Source organism: Xiphias gladius, chromosome 17, assembly GCF_016859285.1.
Source record: "Xiphias gladius isolate SHS-SW01 ecotype Sanya breed wild chromosome 17, ASM1685928v1, whole genome shotgun sequence".
Classification (NCBI taxonomy): Eukaryota; Metazoa; Chordata; class Actinopteri; order Istiophoriformes; family Xiphiidae; genus Xiphias; species Xiphias gladius.
Genome location: NC_053416.1, coordinates 10458450 through 10478229, shown reverse-complemented (window position 1 = coordinate 10478229; position 19780 = coordinate 10458450). Strand labels below are relative to the sequence as shown.

Sequence of the window (19780 nt, the reverse complement as noted above, 5' to 3'; positions counted from 1 at the left end):
GGAAAAAATAATAATAAAAATTTAAAAAATAATATACTGTAGTATTTTCTGTTTCTGCAAAAATGCTCATGTATAGCATATGTCACGTCTTAATGGTTTTATCCTGAAAACACTCATTTAGATCTGTTTCACTGTGTATCACTATATGCATTTTCCCAGGATGAGTAGATGTCTTCCCAATTACATTCTCAGTAACTGATTTGTGTTTTTCTTAGTTCAGACAACAAAGGTTGGTGATAGTTCAAAAACAAAGACAAAAATACCTACTAAAATGAATACCTGTGCTTCATTATAATCCTTGATGTGTTATACTTGAATTGGATTGAAAATTATTTTTTCGTTAATACCTACAATTACTGTGTGCGTGTGCGTGCGCATGCGTGTGCACGTGTGCGTGTGAGAGTGAGTGAGTGAATGTACATTTTAGGGCTACACTTACTGATCAAGAGCTTTGTAGTAGAGATCCAGGTCTTTAATGACCAGCTCTGTGGTCCTCATTATGATCATCTTGTTTTTGTAGCGCTCATCAGCTTTGTCATACTGATCTTCTCGCAGCTCTTTTCTGCAAGTAATCAATTCAAAGAGCAAGTTCAATCCATGAAAAAAAAAGAAAAAGAAAAAAGAAAAAGATGAATACTAAAGTAGCCATAGGGCTAAACAGAGCAGTGAAACAATTACCCGAGCTTCTGTTGCTCCATCATTAAGTGATAAAAATGTTAACTTGCTGGGGAAATAATTTATTTTCTCAACACTATAGGCGCAATGACATACAGTAGGTCAGCCTTAGATACTAGACTGATATAATAATGAACATTTCAGCTGAATTTGGTTCAGCTCTGTATTGTGCAAAAGCAAACAGCATACTGTATCTACATGTCTCACCTGTAATGCAGTATCTCCTCCTCAAAGCCTTTCTGACGACCCAGTGCAATACTGCGTTTCTTCTTCAAGTCTTCCAACCTGCGTTCTGCTTCACGTCGTTCTCTGGACAACCACAGAGGATGATGAGGTGGAAAGATTAGCTCCTTTTAATACAGCCTGTTCAAGGCAGTGATGTTGCACCTTAATTCAGCCTCGCCATTCTGTATAAAAGGTACGAGCTGTGGAGGTAGCTGATGTCTGTGTAATAGGGAGAGCTGGCATGGCGGCTCAGACGCCAACGCTGTTGTGTTACAGTCAACCTCTGATTTTGGAACGCCGGCATGCTATCTAAAAATCACACACATTTTGCCATCTTTGTTTAGTTCTGTGTAAACAAACAAAGGATGGGTAATGAAGGGTCTTATTAATAGGAATTTAGTGGGATCTCTGTTTGAAAGAAGCTATAGTGACGAACGTCTAATATTACCACCAGCCTGACCATGATTTCACTGAAGTGTCTCCTAAGATGTAAAGCCAACAGTAAATTTTACACATTCAAGAGTAACAATGCTGAGGTAAAGGAGATTGAGGTTGTCGTGAACAGTAGCGTCTGTGCAGCTCGATTTCATTTTATCATTCAATCAAATTCATTAATCTAACAGAAGATTGATAATGGTGTGGTGCCCTTACTGGTGTAGCTCAAAAACTTGCATGCTGCCCATGTCTTTCATGAGAGCCTCGCATTTAGCCATGACCTCCTTCAACTCCTCCATGCGCTTCCTCAATGTCAGGTTGTCCTGCAACCAGCGCTCCTGGACCTAAGAAATATGAAAATGTTAGAAAATGTATTAACTACTAACAAAAGTATTTTGCAGCAAAGTTCAATTTGGTCACATCCCACCATGATGGCTGAGGAATACATGGGCTACAAAGTAATAACAGTGGAGGTGTTGGGTAGGTGTTCATGATCAACACTGATGAAGGCCACAAGCCAAACATCAGTCTGACAATAGTTGTTCTCTTTCATATCATTTGTTTCCTGTCCACGTTGGGAACGCGACAGCAGGAGATCCTATTGCATTCTTCTGGCCAGGATTGCCTGGAACCAAGCATGTCAGTGTCAGAGAGGGTGGAGACCCTACCACTATATAAAAAGGGCTTGACACTCCATTGCCAGTCAGTCAAAAATCTTTTCTTTCTTCGAGCAATAGTTCCAACTTTCTCTCTCTCGAGCCAACGGTCTTCCCAGGACCTAGCTAAGGCGTCCATCGACATGAGTGAAGACTCAATTAACAAGCACTTTGTTCACAGTCTGCTCAGTTTTTTTGAGAGTTACCACTCATACTAGCCTGTCACCAAACAGTAGTCTGAGTTACTAATTGTGGAGGTAACAATAATTTCAGCAGCTAGCCAAACTGAGTAGCAACACTTTACGGGGGCAATACTCCAAACTAACATTAGCTTCACCTGGCTAATGCATTACAGAGTAGCAATAATCCCGCTGTATAACGTGCCCGGTAAACGACATGCTCCCAGTCGGTTCCCGCTATGCACTAGCCACACCAGGTTAGCAACAGCAAACACAAGTACATCATAACGTTAGCTTCACAGCTATTAAGCCCTGCTAGTGATCCTGGCTGCCGCAAATGTCCCCAATTTAAGCAGGGGGAAAAACACAAGTGAGAGCCTACCCTTGCTGGAATATAATATCAAGCTAGGACACTCACCAGATGTGTGTGAGGTGATAGGTGATACCAACTTGCTTTAGAAAGTAAAAGAAAAGAGAGAGAAAGACAAGAAAGAGGACAATAACAACTCGGGATGCTGTACCTTTTGAGTGTCTATGTCCTGACGGATGTTTCCCATCTCCTTGCTGATCCTCTCTTTTTGCTTCTCAGCCTCATGTAGCTGAGTGTTGGTTTCTTGAAGCTCAGAGTCTTTTTGCTGCAACAAAAACAGACAGTGACAAAATGACACATGGAGGAATCAGAAAAAAGGATGTATCAAGTGCAACAGCGGCAAACATGTTACCTCTTTGTATTCGTCTTTGCCCTCATCAACGTATTTGGTGATGTCTCCTTCCAAGGTGGTGATCGCCTTCACTTTCTCTTTAATGGCATTGATCTATCAGTGACAAAGTGTTAGAAAAGTGACCAGAATAAGAATCATATGTAGCAGAACAAGTTTAAAACTGCTTTCACTAAAATTATGGAACCAAAACAGTAGACATTTCTTATAACTTCATAAGCTTTTTAAAATAGTGCGGAATTATTTTTGAAGATTGTTTCACTATTAAATATATCCAACAGAAAAGAAAAGGCAGCATAGGAAAGGCCGTTACCTGTTCCAGTTCACGCAAAAAAGAGTAACAGCAAAAAAGGAAAGAGATAACAAGGAGAGGAGAATATAATCTACTTTGTCCAGTGAGTGAACAGTGAACCAACCATTTGTTGCTGAATTTCTGCAGTTTCCGGTACAGAGAAAAAGTACAGTATAAGAGAGATTAAAGTGAGAGTATGTCCACCTTCTCCTGCCCTTCTTCCTGCCTTTGCCTCTTGCGCTCCACCAGCTCCTTCTTCTCCTGCTGCAGCTTCTCCAGAGCAGCAGACAAAGGGGACAACTGCTCCTTTGCTTCCTGTTTGGACACAAAGTGAGGGGAAAAGGGGAAAGCATGGCATGCTTATAGGGACAGACCTTTTCTTACTGTGCACCTTCTTACTGTATACCTAGAAAAAAGAAATCATCAAAAGTAAACATCAAAGCATTATTTTGAACCACATGGTAAAAGTCCTGTACATATTTGTGTGAAATACAGAAATTCACAAGTGCCTTTATAGGTGTACATCAACTTGCTTAAGCAAACAACAAAGAAAAGTACCCTGATGTCCCGGGTTAAGGACTGTATCTCGGTGGTGAACTCAACACACTGCTCCTCCAGCTGCTGCTGTTTCTGCATATCACTGCTCAGCTGGAGCTTCTCTGCTCGCGTCTCATTCACAGCACTTTTCAGCATCTGAATCTGGTCCTGCTGGTCCTGGATCAGCTTGCGTTTCAGCTCCATCTTGCTGGAGGCTGCAAGGACACAAACAGGTGAAGACAGAGGAAAAAAAAAAAAAAAAATGCTGCAATGCTCCGGATGTGAAGTCAACAATGTGCAGCTGTGCATTAACAGCTGGAGACCAACAAGTCCTCTTTAGTGTAAGTTTTTTCCAAAGCACAACATAGGAATCTGCATATGGGAAGATGCTTCATTAATGAATGTACAAACAGTCTCTGCTCTTAATTATGTTGTCACTCCATGTAAAGATAATAATGCAAATACAGGGACTGTAACCTATTTTAAGCAAGCTTCAAGTGTCTGCAAATTTAGATCTTTACTGTATCAACATGACCAAAAAACAGTGGTGGTGGCTTGGAAGATTAAAAAAAACAAATTCATCAATTTCTGAACCTATGGTCTACAAAATGGTCAGTATGTTTTGTCTCTATGCATAGAGTAGGTCTAGATTGTTGACATATTGAGCCACCTTTTTTTAAGCAAGACTTAACTTGTAAAACTTTGGAGTCGAGGCGACAAACAAGGATGTCACTTAATCTGCTCTGTCTATGAGAAAAAAAGTCAGATTAGTGAACCAAGCTCCAGACGTAGGTCACATGACACCTGAGCCAGCTCCATTCGCTGAATGAAAACATTGAAAACTATGAAAGACCACTGACAGCTTCGGGTGCTAATAAGTGGACCTTTGATCTTTTGTTAAATATGTCAGCATACGCTTTTATAATGTGTGATTTTAAAAGGTAATCTTTTCTTTTTTATATAATTACTGTTAGTCTTTGTAAAACCTGCATTTCACCTGAAATGTATGTTTTAAATTATTTCCCCTGATATCAAAGTCATATTTTGTCCCGCAAGTAAGATTGCTGGACAATTAAGAGTTTATCACAAAGATTACTTTTGATTTACAATAGTTAGGTTAGGTTCTCGTCCTGGTATTTTCCTATGAATGTGTCACAGTTCATATGTTTGTCTTTTTTTATGTTTGTGTATGTCCGTGTGAATCTAGAAGATTCTTTTTTATTTATTTATCTATTTATTTTACAACTTATGTTTAAAGTGACAGTATGTAACTTTTCTCCTAATATTATTTGTTGAAATATGCTCCAATACATATGGAGAGGTGCTGTCAAAGGCTTCTGTGACCCAGACTCATTGAACAGTCTGGCAGCAGTGCAGTGATGTTCCCCTCTGAAGTTTCTGAGTGAGCCTCGCCCTTCTAACCAATCAGAAAAGGCCAAGGTGAACGGAGAAGCGGAGAGGTTTGCGTTCGTGTTTCATGAAGCTATATTTCAGAAGGTCGGAGTTGAAATTTTAATACAAATTGTTTGGTGTAAAAGTCTCTTAGACTTTGAGATTTAAATTAAATGAGATGATTATAATTATAATTCTTACTTCAAATGCAAGGGTTTTTGATAATTAAGTTTAAGTGGACTTAGAAATTGTTTGCGTGGTTACCCCATGTGCTATATTTCTAAGATGTGTCATACATATGGGCCCCATATCTCATCAATTCCAGTAAAGACAATCAAAGCATCAGTGATGACAAAGCTACAAATAAGATGAAGACTGTAGGAAAAAAAAAAAACAACGAAACAGAATTTCCCTTTAAATGGGTGTGCCTGTGTAATGTCATCTTACTGGTGTCTAGCTTGTGCTGAGTTTCTTGTTTCTCCTGACTGACTTGCTGGACGGTTCTGGTCAGGTCTATTCCCTGGAGTTTGGCTGCCTGTTGAGCTATTTTCCTCTCCACCTCTTTAAGGTCCATCTGGAAGGAAAAAAATTACAGTAAGGTGAAGAAAGACAGGCCGGAAGCATGTATAAGACAGGGGTGTACCTCAATTTCCAGGACTTTGCAGTGTCTTAGGGTGATGTTTCTAAATCACCAAGATTTGTCAGTGTCACGTCTCAAATGCCAATTGAATCACTTTTCTTTTTTGATGCCGCTGTTACTCCAATTTAGATATCGGGAAAATAGAGAAAATGAGAAACAATCTAGAGAGGGAACCAAGGGATTAGACTTTCTATCTATGGGAAAAGGGGTGGGAGATAGAAAGGGTGTAAAGGAGACAAAAATGGAAAAGAGAGTAAAAGATAAAGAAATTAAGAACAGAGGCAGGAACTGGTTGTGTCTACTGAGGATCAGAGTGTACAGGTTGGACAGAGGTGGTCAAAAGAACTGAGACACACAGGAGGATGGTACCAGGTATCTGTCCATGAGAGATATGTCCTGAAGGCAGGCCTTGGCTGTTTCCTCCTCTGACATCAGGGTACCGAGCAAAGTCTCCTGCTCCTCCACGTCTCCCTTCAGCCTCTCGATTTCTCTGTTCACAGTCTGCAGACGGTTTCTTAAGTCAGGCAACTCCTTTTCCTGAAACTGTACAATGGACTTCCTGGGAGACAGGAAAGAGACAAGAAATATACTTTGAGTGGAAAGTAACGGGATCTTTGACTCCTGGTTGTTATTCAGGAAACCTTTTCCTCTGAAGACTCCCGTGGATGAATGAATGGTTGTCCACCATTTGGTTTTCCACCAAATCGTACTGAATTTCACCCTGAATTATAACAGACCCTTTTGAAATTATCTATGATTTTTTTGCCCTGAAGCTTTGCCTGAAACACTTCACAAACTTCGAGTTCACTCAAACTACAGGAGGGTGTCCTGGAATTATACTTGAAACATGAGGGGTAACTGTAGTCCTGCCATAGATGCCTACGCCTTAGGTTTTGATTTATAGTTCAGCATCAGATCTCACCTGTTGATATCAGAGACGTCCCCATGCTGACCGATCACAGTTCTTGATACCTCTTTAGCCCTGATGTGTAGTGACTTGTTTGAGGAGGCACACGTCAACTACAGTATAACCTACAGCACACCTTCTCAGGCAGTATGCGTAACTACAATAGCTACAGCCTAACTTGTTAACGCAGAAGTACAAATCAAGATACAATCATTCCACAGATTTTAGATGAGATTTCACCGTGGTTAGGTTGGAGTATTCCTGAATACTGAAATTCCCGCCTATATTTTGTTTTCTGATTGGTTTTTATGGCTTTTTGCTTTGTGTCATGTCGAATATGAAATAATTTGTTTGCTTGAGCTTAACATACCCCTGCACCACTAGGTGATACCAAGGTTGTTGTTTACTTGAGCAGGGCATATCCCAAAAATCTGATTTGATGGCTGGCATTTTTGAGAAGGTCTGTCAACTAAATAGTGTTTCTTTTGTTTTCAAGTTGTTCGAGTTTGCTTCTTCAGAATGAGCTTCAACTCTGCGATTTCAACAGATTATATTTTTCTGAATATCATCCCTCTGGCTGAAAGTTTAGATACAAAACTGTTACATTAAAAAAAAACGGAAAAGAGAATGGCTGCTGGGACATTACACTCTCAACTGCATGGTTCTGCTCAGGTCATGAAGACCGTTGAATGAACCAAGGATAAAATCTCAGTCATATGAGAACCTAGCTCCATCTAGTGGAGTGCATGTCATAAACACTGTTCTGTATTCTTTTAAAGGTATGTTGTCTGGTCAAGGTATTTTAGGTTCCTCATATTACTGCAACAGCTGTTGACACAGAATTGTTTCAGACTTGTGGTTCCAGCTCCAAGGTGTTTTCCTAACAAAAAGGTGCTACTACAGGCCTTAAATTCCCTTTTTATGCCAAAAAATAATTAAGGCATAAAACGAACATTTCTGCCATGTTTGTGCCTCTGTAACTTTGGTTTAGTATCTCTTACTCACATTCTGACTTTTTGATTGCAAAATTTATAGAGTAACCTTTCAAAGGAGAACAAGAACAGCAACCTGCGTATGTTGGCTATATTATTTTTAGGCTTTCGCACGAAACCTGGGGTGTCTGTCAAGGGGTTAATCTAAAAAACCCACACCAATTAATCTGGAGCAATCTGAAGGTACCTTTGAATTCTTCATATTAAATTGGTGAGAAGAAAAATTGACCGAATTGTCCATACTTTCAGTTCTTTCTGAGTAAAGCACACAGTTAATTTTACAGGCTCCCAGAAGTGTGAACGGTATAAACATATAACAGATACTCTATTTCTCAGAAAAGATGTTAGGAAACAAAACTATGGAAAGAAATTCTCAATCGTACAAACGGCAGCAGCAGACTTATTTTGTTTTTGTGTTTTTTTCATGGTTAATTATTTATTTTCATGAATCAAATTCAGTATAACAATCTTGCAGTACACAGCCCCAGTGGGCTGCTGAGGACTCATCCTCCTTTCTTTACATGCCGTACTGCTTGAATGAACACAACAGATGAAAGCTGAATATCTATTTTTAGTGTGACAAGCAAGTCTACAGTCTGACTCATCCAGTCACAGGGTGATTTTTTGGCAATTTGAGTTTACTATTGCAAATTTTCTTATTTGTGTGTAATTCGTGGACCCTAGTGTAAAGAGACTTCCAAATGAGGAAGCATATCCACTTATAGATGATGCTCAAGCTGATTTAAAATTTGCCTACGATACAACAGAAGGTACTCAATCCTTAATGCACCTGACATGTCTGCCACTGCTCTCTTGTAGTAAACCACAACCCGATATGTGATTATCTTTGTTCGGTCTGAGGACTTAATGCCCTTTACTTGTACATTTAAAAACTACAACTTAAATTTATTTCAGCTTGACAAATCACACAAAAATCTCGCACTTTCTCTGGTTGCACTTGCTCAAGATCTTAGGATTTGTTTTTGTTTTTTCTCAGTTTTATGTCACTGTAAATTGAATAACTTCAGATTTTGTAGTGGAGAAAAAAAAAAAAAATCAATTTGAATAAGTCACACTGGGCCATAGGAAAATTTTCTCTTTTTTTTTGGACATTTTTCACAATTTTCTTACATTTGGCCGATTAATCAATAATGAAATCATTATGACCAAATGGTTACATTCGAAGATGAGATGAAAATTCTGCCTTGATAGAGGAAATGATAATTGTTCAAATAACAACGAACATTCATCAGATTGCCATTGTACAATTGTTACGTTGTACCTGACAGGTCTGAGAGCCATCATATCATCTCTCTTCCTCTCCTTCCTCTTCAGGTCCTGCTCAGTGTTTTTCAGCTTGTCTGGCACCAGGCGTAGTTTGGACTGCATGTCGCTGATAACTTCCTGCAGATCAGACTCTGAGGGGAACGTCCGCTGACACACAGGGCAGCAGGGCTCTCTCTCCTCTGTCAGCTGGCTGATAAACTGGGTGTACACTGCTGTGGCTCCGGCTAGCATGGCTACACAAAGACAGGTGGAGGAAGAGAAAACAAATATACCATATATTCATTTGTACATTACAGAAATCAGCTCTTTTGTTGTTTTAAACCAAACATAGAGATTGACTCAACAAATACTGACGGAAGATACAATAGAGGGCCATTAAAAGGTAAAAATGGGAGTTTGGTACTGTAGTGTGCGTGCTCACTACAGTACCAGACAAATTTGGACACTGACATAAAGTAGCGAAGGGTAATTAAAGTGCACTGGGTAACAATTAGGAAGTGATCTCAGACAGAGCCACTGACTTGTGGAGGTTTTGTACCTTAAATACAAAGTTTAGTCTCTGATTCACTAAAAGTTTTGTCCATTATATTTATCCATGATGAGATAAAGGGCACAATAGGGGCAATTTAACAATCCATTCACTGCAGTGCAGAAACAATGTGCAGTTTCTGGATTCGTCTGGGACTGGTCGCATCTTTTAGTTGGTGCTTGGCCTTACTTATCTAGTTTGTCTTTTTTTTTGGTCATCATTTTCTCCACGTCTAGAATGCTATTGGTGTCTCTCAAATGCAATCTCTCAACCTTCTAATTTTTTGGGCTTTTTATGCCTTTATTAGAGAGCTGATAGAAGATACAAGACAGAATGAAGAAAGACAGAGACAGGAAACATCAGGGTTCATGGTCAGCACGCTAAAATTTTAGGCCACCATTATTATTTATTATTTATTCTGAGGCATTTACCTCTTTGTTTGGATATCTTCTCCAGATCTTCATGCAATTTGCCCAGGTCCTGCTCCAGATCCTGACTGCCACACACATTGAAGAACTTCTCTTCATCGCTGGCTAACTGCTGCTCCTTCTTACGCAGCTCAGCAGCAATATGGCTTTTATTCTGCTCACTTGATGCCAGGTCCTTACTGAGAAAAATGGAAATCACAGCATCATACTAGTCACTGGCACAGAGAGATCCTTTTTGAATCATTTTCTTTCATTATGCGGCTGCTTTATTGCAGGTAAATCTTACTAACTTGAGTTTGGCAAGCCTGTCCCTGGTGCTGCTGATTTCCTTACACTTGGCATAGATCCAGTCTTCCAGCTCTCTCTTGTTGGGAAAGTGGCCCAGTAAAGACAACAGATCCTCGCTGTGACGAGACTTGATCTTACGTACCTGGTCCTCCTTCTCTGTCTGGAAGAACGAGAGAGCAAAGATGAGAGGAGAGCCGACAGATGAAGGAAAGATGACAAGAGCCGAAAAGGAGGAAGGAGAAAGATGAAAGAGGTGAAGAGAAAAGCAGAGAGAGAAGAGGAGCAAACAAGGTTAAATTACCACCAGGGGTGACACTTTTACTTAAGGAAGGAAGACACAAGAGTCAGAGAGGGGAAAAAGTATAGTAGAATGCGTTGTGTTTGTGATGTTTTGTAACATTGTCACAGTGTCTCCAGCTCCTGTCTGACAACAGGCAGGGGGTGAATATTCAACACCAGCTGTAACACATTACCTTGTCTTTTTTCAGCATCTCCACTTGTGTGCGTGTGGTGGTGTGTGTGTTGAGTATCTCCATCTCTTGGTCGAGCTGTCTCTGTGCGCGGTCGAGTTCGGCCTTTTCTCTCTGGAGATCCACAACCTCGACCTTCAGCTCCTCCACACTGGAGCTCTGCACTACGCTCTGCAGCTCGCGGTCCTGAAGAGGAAAACGCACACAAATTAGCTCCTCATTAATACATTATTTTACAGACTTATCCAGCTCAAAAGAGATGGGGAAGGAGTGACTTAAAGAAAAAAAAGGAAACCTTGTCGTATCCATTGTTTGTATACTCACCGCTTTAGCCAGTTCATTTTCAAGCTCTTGAAGTCGAGTAGACGAACCCTCCAGCCTCTGCAGCTCTGCTCTGACGTTCCTCAGTTCTTGCTGCTTCTTTCCCTGCAGGTCTCTCTTCAGCTCCACAGTTCTCTCCAGGCCAGTCTTCTTATCCCTCATTTCATCAATGGACTGCTGCTTCTGCTGCTCTTTTTCCTGCAGGTCCATCTGAGTGGACAGAAGGGCAAGAGGAGAAATCAAGCAATCAATCAACATTTATTCATGATCTGACTGGCAGTTATTGAAAATCTTTCATGCAGATAGTATTAAAAATGTAAAATAACAGCTGTTTAGAAGCATTAAATACCAGGGCTGCAAAAATAATTAGATAATATAGTAATAGATAATCACCTATCGTAATTTTATTGTTATCTTATGCATAATCATTATAAATTAAATTACAAGATTATAATAATATGAGTTTGATTCCAACTCATCTTGAAGACAATTAACTGAAACTGCCCTGATGCTGATAAAGGCCATATCATGTCTGTGGTATGAAATATTATAAACAGCATGAGAATGAGAAGTGGTACGACGTTTTTCTTGCTTTAACATCAAACAGAGAATTTCTTACCAAAACCTGGCTGACTGTCTCTTTTTCCTGCTCCAGTCTCTGACTAATGTGACGATTAAAGCTCTCAAGCTGAAGAGTGGTGAAAGGCGGTCGGTCGTAGCCCTCCATTTCAAGATACAATGACAAAGAGCGAACCTGAGAAAGAGATAGGCGAGTACTTATATGAAAAATGTTTTAAAATTACATATAATTAATGGTTAACAGTTTTGTTTTTTTTTATCTGTAGGTACAGTCCATGCATTGAATTGAAATAACAATACTCCATTATGAAGTAATTTTAAACACACTATTAACAACTCAAAGTTTTTGATTCTGTGTATATAGAGCAACATTTAATCTGTAGTATAATTTCTTTACATGATTAGAGAACTGAAAGGTTTTATTTTTTTCTCTCACCTGAGTGTCACGGTTCTTGATGTTTTGCGTGTGGTGGTCAGCCTCTGTCTGAAGACGACCTGGGAAAGGAGAGGGGGATTTCAGCAGCTAATTTAGTCTTCAGGAAATAAATCTTTGTTGACAAATCTGTCCCTCCTTCCATCTGTCTATCACTAACATTATTTATTAAAATATAAATGTGTACGTAAGGTGTGCCTCAAAACTCAGGCAAAATATTTTTTGGAGAAAAAAGTTGATCAAAAAGTTGACCCTAGCACATAAACTGGTAAATGTGTGCATGTGTGTGTACCTCGTTCTACCAGGAGATCAGCCTTGACTCTGTTCAGTCTCTGACACTCCCGGCCAGCTCTCTCCAGCTCCTTCTGGCCGTCTGTCAGCCTCCGCTCCTTCTCCCTCACCGTCCTTTGGTGGTTCTGATAAATTTCCTGCAGCTGCTCATCCGAACCCTGAAACACCTGCCACATACACAGTACACTGGCTTAGAGTGGCTCTAGCTTAGCACACTGTCGGGATCAGAGGTTTGACTCCACTGGGAGCCTTGCGTTATTAAAATATATGCAACAATAGATCTTTCAAAATGATCTGGATAAAAACATCAACACAATTCATCCGCCTACGTCAAGTGTAAACATGCATGCCTACACGAAGAGCATTATATCATTAATAAATTACTTTTGAGGCATCAGTGCATCTACATCAAACAAACAGGAAATTTGTGTCATTGTTTTACAAATCACATTGGGGCAAGTCATAAAGAACTTCACACCAGCTCCACTTATCTAATTTATACTTTCACGTTCCATTCCCAGGAAAAACAAATGAATGCAATTACTTTGCAACAGTAAACTATACAGTATGCCGAAAAGGTCATAATTTTGACAAACGCAAAACGAGCACCTTTAAATTATCTCACTGACAATTAACCTCTTGTGACTCACAGAAAATAATTTCCAACTCATACACAAAAGGGTCGCTGAAAGAGACATAATCACAACTGAGAAGCACCAAACAGAGCTGCAAGGCAGAGACATCCAAAATCTAACAGTCGTAAAAGACATTCATGTTAATAAAGGCCAATGATGAACTGGCTGGTCATTACAGAATTACAACAACCTCCTTCAACATCTGCAGTCTTTCTATTAGTTTCCCATTTAGGGCATTGACATTGTATACAGAGTGGAGTCTGTAGTATTGTTTAGCAGGTGTTTAGCTAAATAAAACCTCAGACAGAGACAAATGGGGCGACTTGCAGTGTTTTCCTCTTTTTAACCTCATCTTTATTCAGGCATTTCATTTTCAATCTCATACTTTTTTTAATCCCTTCTTAATTATCTTTAAAGCGTGTTGTCAGGTTTCCCAAAGCATTTTAGCCAGTGTGTTGCCTCCAGAATCATCGGTATCTGTGAAGGGTGAGCAGTGATTCTGGGGCTGGAACCAGTGTTTTCTCCCATCTTTAATAACTTATTTCTGATTTCATTACCTATTCAATCTCTCCATCAAATGAATGTTTTTCAATTTTTCCATCATACAAGTTAAGAAAAAAAGATGTTCGTTTAGATGTGTATATATTACATATGATTTTGTTACCTGTTCCATTGTTTCCTCCAGCTCCCTGTTGTCCTCCTCCATTTGTTTCTTCCTGCTCTCTAAAGCCTTGATGTCGCTGTCCAGCTTCATCACTTTCCCAAGTTTTGTGTCAATATTCATCAGTTGATTCTGAAATGGATTATGACATTTAAATAATAATATAAGGGGAATTTACTGTTATACTTCAGACATTCCCACACCTGTGGCTCAGTCTCCAGGGCTGAATGTTTAGTTTTATTCATGCAATTTCAGCTGCTGGGCTCTCAGCTGAGCACATGCCTTCATCTCATGCCCATTAAGATGCACAGTGATTCCAACGTAATGGAGGGGGGGTACAAATACCTAGTGCTGAAACTCGTACTTAATTAATCACTTAGTTGATGGACAAATACCTTGCTGATTACAATTTTTCTTAGTCAAATATCGAAAAAAGATTGTTCAGTCAAATAAAATATATTAGAGATGTAAAATGAAAAACATTAAATTTTGTGTGGCTGCTATGTTACAACTGTGTGAAAAATCTTTCAAATATACCATGGTCTGTTGGCTTTGTCTTCCAACATACACAATACTGTGAAGAGGTTAGATTCTTATCCATCATGCAGTACCGTCAGGGAGGCATCTGATTAGTCCCAAATTCATTCTACAGCATGAAAACAACCATAAACATACAGCCAGAGTCATAAAGAGCTACTTTCAGTCACAAGAAGAAGAAGGAGTCCTGCAACAGATGGTCTGACCCCCACAGAGTTCTGATTTCAGAAGACACTGAGGTAGCCTAAATCCACAGAAGAACTGTGGCAAGTTCTCCCTGAAGGCAGAACAACCTACCAGCTATGTAAAACTTGAAGAACTATGCACGTGTACCTAGGAGAATTGGTGCTGTTTTGAAGGCAAAGTGTGGTCACACCAAATATTGATTTGATTTAGGTTTTTCCAATTTATTGCACTTTGTATGAAGTTATTTGATAAATAAAAACTATTCATGGCATAATTTTTGAAAGCATTCTCTCTTTACTTTTAGTGGCTAAAACTTTTGCACAATACTGGATACAGTATCAACATACACATACACAAACATAAATCATCAACCCACCTCAAGTGGATCTATCTGGCTCTCTATCTGCTGGACATTCTCTTTAGAGGCCATCAGCTGAGCCTCCTTGGTGGCCACGGTATCTCTAATCTGCTGGGCCTTCTCCTTGTTCTGCTTCAGGTAGCGCAGCTCTACCTGACACTCTTTGACTGTCTGGTTCTGTGTCATACGCAGCTGACGCATCGTCTCCAGAGCTTTGATATACCTGGTAGAAAGACAAACGGATAGTAATACACACATGTATCTGAGTTGCGTAATATAATGATTTAATATTCAAAAAATGTGAGAATGTGTTGGCTTTACTTGGTTGCAGCGAAGATAGAGTCAAACTTGTCTTTGAGTGCCTTGCCCTCACTAAGTGGCCAGTTAGACTCTTCTTGGTGACAGAAGATGACATGATTCAGCACAGGCTTCGATACACCCAAGGCAGAAATCATCTCCCGGTCCAGTTCACCACACTTAGACGACAAGCTCACTTTCTGACCGTCTCTGGATGAATGATGATAGGGGTCACATGAGAAGAAAGGGGTCAAATAGCCTTCATATTAATTCAGAAACATTTATTTTTTCTACATTACACAAAAAAAATAAGTATCGAAACTTAAACTGGCTTACTTTTTTCTGGTGATGACCTGCTCTAAGCTTTTGAAGGAGTAGGTCTTTGCCTTCAGAGTGCATGACATGGAGCGTTGGATGGTCACTTTCTCTCCATTAACATCTGTGAATAAGAGGCGAATCTGTGCCCGCACATCCGTTTCATGGGCATCCTGGAATTCACACAACAAAAATTTACTTTAACAAGGACAGCAGGAGTAATCCTCATCTGACGGAGACTCAAAGAAGAAGCTCTGGTACATTTACAGTAATAGTTCCAGGCGGTTCTTAAACAAATACAGAAAAGGATTGTGAGACGGTTGTGATAACATATAAGTAAGGTATGAATACAAAGTTACTTTAAGTGGATAAATCTTATGTAAGAACTGACAGGATTAGGATTTCTCTGAAGATTTTTAGCACAGGTATAGAAGAGTTAGGAGTCTCATTTTTAACTGACTTAAATTTGACTTTTGATGCACTGTGCACCTCAGACTGCTTTACGATTTTCTTTAATAAGGTGACTAGGATTATAATAGTAAGGACAATACATCACTGCTTCATTTTAAGTATGTGTTCTGTCTCTGGTACAGGAACTTTTACTGAAATAGTGAAATTAATACACTAATCAGCTCAAATATATTAACATTTGATCTGACAGTTAAATGTTAGGGTAACTAGGTAGATTAAAATAACTGAATTCATAAAATATTTTTTCTTTAGTGTTTTTATATTGTCAGTGTGGCAAACTTGCAAATGTGTGAATACGGGTATTTTTGTAAAGTATGAAAGGAGTACTGTGAACTGGTGGCAACTGTAATAACCCTGTATAACTAGCAGTTAAGTATTAAGCGTAATTCATATGTTAAAGAATTTTTTTTTCTGAAAAAAAAAAAAAAAAAGCCAATTACTGTAACCAATACAGTAGAGTGAGCTCACCTTTGGATCATGAACAAAGGCTCCCCCTTTAGATCCAGGGGGAAGTTCTCCTGCTGTCGCATACTTAAGGCACTCAATAATAGTCTGAAGACAAAAAAGAAAAGGGTCATACTGTAAAATAATTAGAATATAAGAGTTGCATTTATCCTCTAGAAATAAATATTATCCAATTTTTTCTGTGGCTGACAGCAAAATATAAAAAAAAAGAAAACAAATCATCAGGCCAGCCTAATCCCAATGCACATGTGTCATCTCAAAAGCATACTGTCAACCCTCTTGTTTTTTTTTTTTTGCAGGTCACACTTCACAGTCAACCTTTGCTCTCATCGAGACATGTTCTCATACCGTCTTCCCTGCTCCATTGGGTCCGACCAGCACAGTCAGAGGAGAGACGAAAGAGATGATTTGTTTGTCTTTATCCTCAATCCCAAAGCTCCTCACCCCAAGGATGCTCATCTTGTCTATCTTTGACATTTTTACTTTTTGAAAGGAGAAAGAGAGGGAGAGAGAGAAGGTGAATACATGACTTCAATCAGCAGCAGTTATGTAGACAGGACTGTGCCAAAAGCACTTTACCACAAGATCAACTGAAGAACATATCGCAGATTGTTCGAAGAGTACGGGTTTCTAATTAGTGCTGCCAACTTAAAATGAGCTGCAGCCACGCTGACAAACAGTCTTATCATGGTCACAAGTTTTTTCAGTTGATCTGCTGACTCCGGCATTGCTGCCGGTTTGCACTTTGAAGCTACTTATTTACACTGAAAAATATTTAAGCATATTTAAGGAAGTGCCGTACTGTATTTACAATCATAGAATACTCACCTGTGGAGACAACAACTGATTTACAGACAATTTTGGTAAATCGTAATTGATAGTAAAACAATGAGAAATAACACGTGTGTAAGAACTCCACAGTGTCAATAAACTCAGTCAACAGTTAAAGTCACCCACAATCAGTTTTTCTTGTATAATCAATTAGATTTTTTAGTTAATTGTGATAAAGATACAAATGGGAGGTTAACATTCACTTGCCACAAGCCATTGACTTTAGTACACTATTTGAAAGTCCCGAGGTCTTGTGTTGAAGTCTGTTTCCCCTTCGAATAGTGTTTCCCTTCCATTAAAATTATGTTAGGGCTTAGGTTAGGTTATGGTTAGGCCTAGCAGAGACATGGCTGGGCAGAGGTTAAGCGTCACAAAAGACAACTGGCTGGGGTTAGGGATTCGTTTGTTAGTTCTGTTTATAATCCTTTCGTAAATTTCATTTGTATCCGTGGCAATTTTCAGACGAGCACAGCGAAACAAAGTACGTCACAATTAAAGACAGACCTAAAACGACACAATACCTCATAGTAATTCAAATAAAAAGCGACACAACTATCATATCAAAAGAAATTGTTTAACGGACATATGCTGGGAGAGTGTGAAGGCTCTCTGACCACGGGCAGTTCACAGCAGCGTTTTCATGATGGTAACAACTCACATTCACCATAGAGGGCATGGGATACAGCACCGAGGACTGCCTGCCCTTTCCTCACCACTCGGGGCTAACAAAGCAGTGTCATAAAGTTAGGTTCAGGTTAGGGTTAGGGGAAGCACATATCTAAAGCTGCACGGATTAGTCAATTAATCGATGAGTCGACTAGGAAATTCATCCGCAACTATGTCCATAATCGATTAAAATGATGTTTCATTAATCAGTTCATGAATCGATCGATTAATCGATAATGAAACTAACCGTTAGTTGCAGCCCTGCACATATTACAACCAACTAACAAGGTCACTGTCCTTGCACGGACTTCAGTCGATTTCTTGACGGGAAAATACGTTTTAATTCCTTCTACTGTTTCAAACTTCACTGCAAGTTGAATGATAAATCTGTTTTTAGAGACCGTGTAGGTATGTCCAATGTTACACACACACACACACACACACACACACACACACACACACACACACACACACACACACACACACACACACACACACACACACACACACACACACACACACACACACACAAAAACCTGTCAATTTAGTAGCCGCCTAGCTAACAACGTAAGTTTAGCTTCCATGCTAATCTGCAGCGTTTACCCTATGCGTTTAACACACTGTCCAACCTCCGTAGAGTAACACGAGAGTGATTTTCGTTAGTAGCAGTGGTCTACAGCCACATCTAAGATATGAATCCAACACACCTCCGGTAGTTCTTGTCGTTGCGCAGCTCAGATGTGAAACTATAGTTTTCGCGCTTCTTCTTCTTCTGGCTTTCCGGTGGCCTGGATGTTTGGCAGCACATTGCTGCCTCCCACAGGTTTGGATTAGACTGCAGTTCGGAGTTCATTTAATCCTGTCGTGTATTCCTGTCGATGATTTCAAGGACTGCTTTCACGATCCTCGACTGATTCTCGTTGGGATTCAGCAGGCTTTTCATTTTAATCGTGCGTGATGCTGCAGCATATAGCCTTTCTCTGCCTTCTAATGTAGCAGTTGGATTCCGTGAGTAGGTGTTTCACAGGTTGCTGTTTTCTGCAAGTTCCACACAGTCTGTCTTCATGTTTGCCCATCTTTGCCAGGTCCCATGCCTGCCCACAGTGTCCCAGTCTCAGTCCAGTTATAGCAACTGTGTGCCTTCTCTCTCTCTCCCTAAATAACATGTTCTCTCTATAAATTATTTTGCATAGCAAAGTAGCGGCACGCCTTTTCATTTTCCCATTCTTGCTGCCACACAGTTATGTATCTCCGGATAATGGATTTGTACTCATATATCCCAATGAGTACTCTCACATCTATGTCTCTCTTCAGTGCATTTTTTTAGCTGCCAGCTTCCTCATTCCCTTCTGACCCAACATGGGCCAAAGAACCCCCAAGGAAACTCCACTTAACCTCCATCCTGGACAGTCCGATATAACATAATCGACAGCTCCTCCACAAGGTCTGACTGGGCTCCGAGCTTGCATTCCCCAAGTGTCATCGGAACTGAAGCCAAATCTGAATATATATGGGTGCTCGCCTCGGCTTCACCTCCTCAATCCACTGCAATGGCCGTATGAAGGCCATTAATTCAATCGTAAAGACCGAAACCCATTCAGACAGTCCTTTGTATTTTATAATTTTCAAACCTGGAATGTAAAAGGCGAATCCTGATTTTCCAGTTTTCTGGTCTCGGGCCCCATCTGTATAAATTTGAAGATGATAGCCTTTCCCCTCCAATGTCACCATAACCAGTACTACCATGTGTTCTTATTTTTTCTGAGACACTCAAGTCTATTTCTGGATTGGGAAAAAAATCCATGGTGGTAAAACTGGCCGGTGAATTATGGGGGCTACCTCTCCCAACTCCAGCCTTTCCATCTCAATATTCGTCTTGAAAATGAAACACTCCTTCTTCAATTTCGCTCCTCTCCAATCCCACTCATTTTCCAGAGCTAATTTTACTGGGTTCTCGCCTTGGTGTCCCCTTCATTTACTCCTATAGCCTACTGCATTGCCAGTTTCAATCACTAAATTCCCAGTGGAGTTTCATCCATTTCTCTCTCTTCAGAGCTGATTTGGCTGCTGTTTCATAAAATAC

At 39.9% G+C, this 19780-nt stretch overlaps 1 protein-coding gene across 3 annotated transcripts in view; it reads right to left on the bottom strand.

Moving 5' to 3' along the window:
- Positions 1–18512, bottom strand: part of rad50 (RAD50 homolog, double strand break repair protein) — a 28427-nt gene extending 9915 nt beyond the window's left edge. Inside the window, exons 1-24 of one of the 3 annotated variants that reach the window (XM_040151176.1) lie at positions 18405–18512; positions 16549–16682; positions 16204–16287; positions 15286–15437; positions 14974–15159; positions 14671–14875; positions 13575–13703; positions 12277–12442; positions 11988–12046; positions 11592–11726; positions 10976–11182; positions 10655–10837; positions 10184–10341; positions 9897–10072; positions 8932–9169; positions 6120–6309; positions 5558–5684; positions 3740–3933; positions 3386–3496; positions 2893–2985; positions 2692–2805; positions 1552–1679; positions 883–984; positions 440–562 (exon numbers count right to left, since the gene is read on the bottom strand). In XM_040151176.1, the coding sequence (XP_040007110.1) occupies positions 440–562; positions 883–984; positions 1552–1679; positions 2692–2805; positions 2893–2985; positions 3386–3496; positions 3740–3933; positions 5558–5684; positions 6120–6309; positions 8932–9169; positions 9897–10072; positions 10184–10341; positions 10655–10837; positions 10976–11182; positions 11592–11726; positions 11988–12046; positions 12277–12442; positions 13575–13703; positions 14671–14875; positions 14974–15159; positions 15286–15437; positions 16204–16287; positions 16549–16677 (3389 nt within the window). In that variant the 5' untranslated portion in view covers positions 16678–16682; positions 18405–18512. The other 2 variants (XM_040151178.1, XM_040151177.1) reach the window with 2 other exon arrangements.
- Between the last annotated feature and the right edge of the window lie 1268 nt (positions 18513–19780).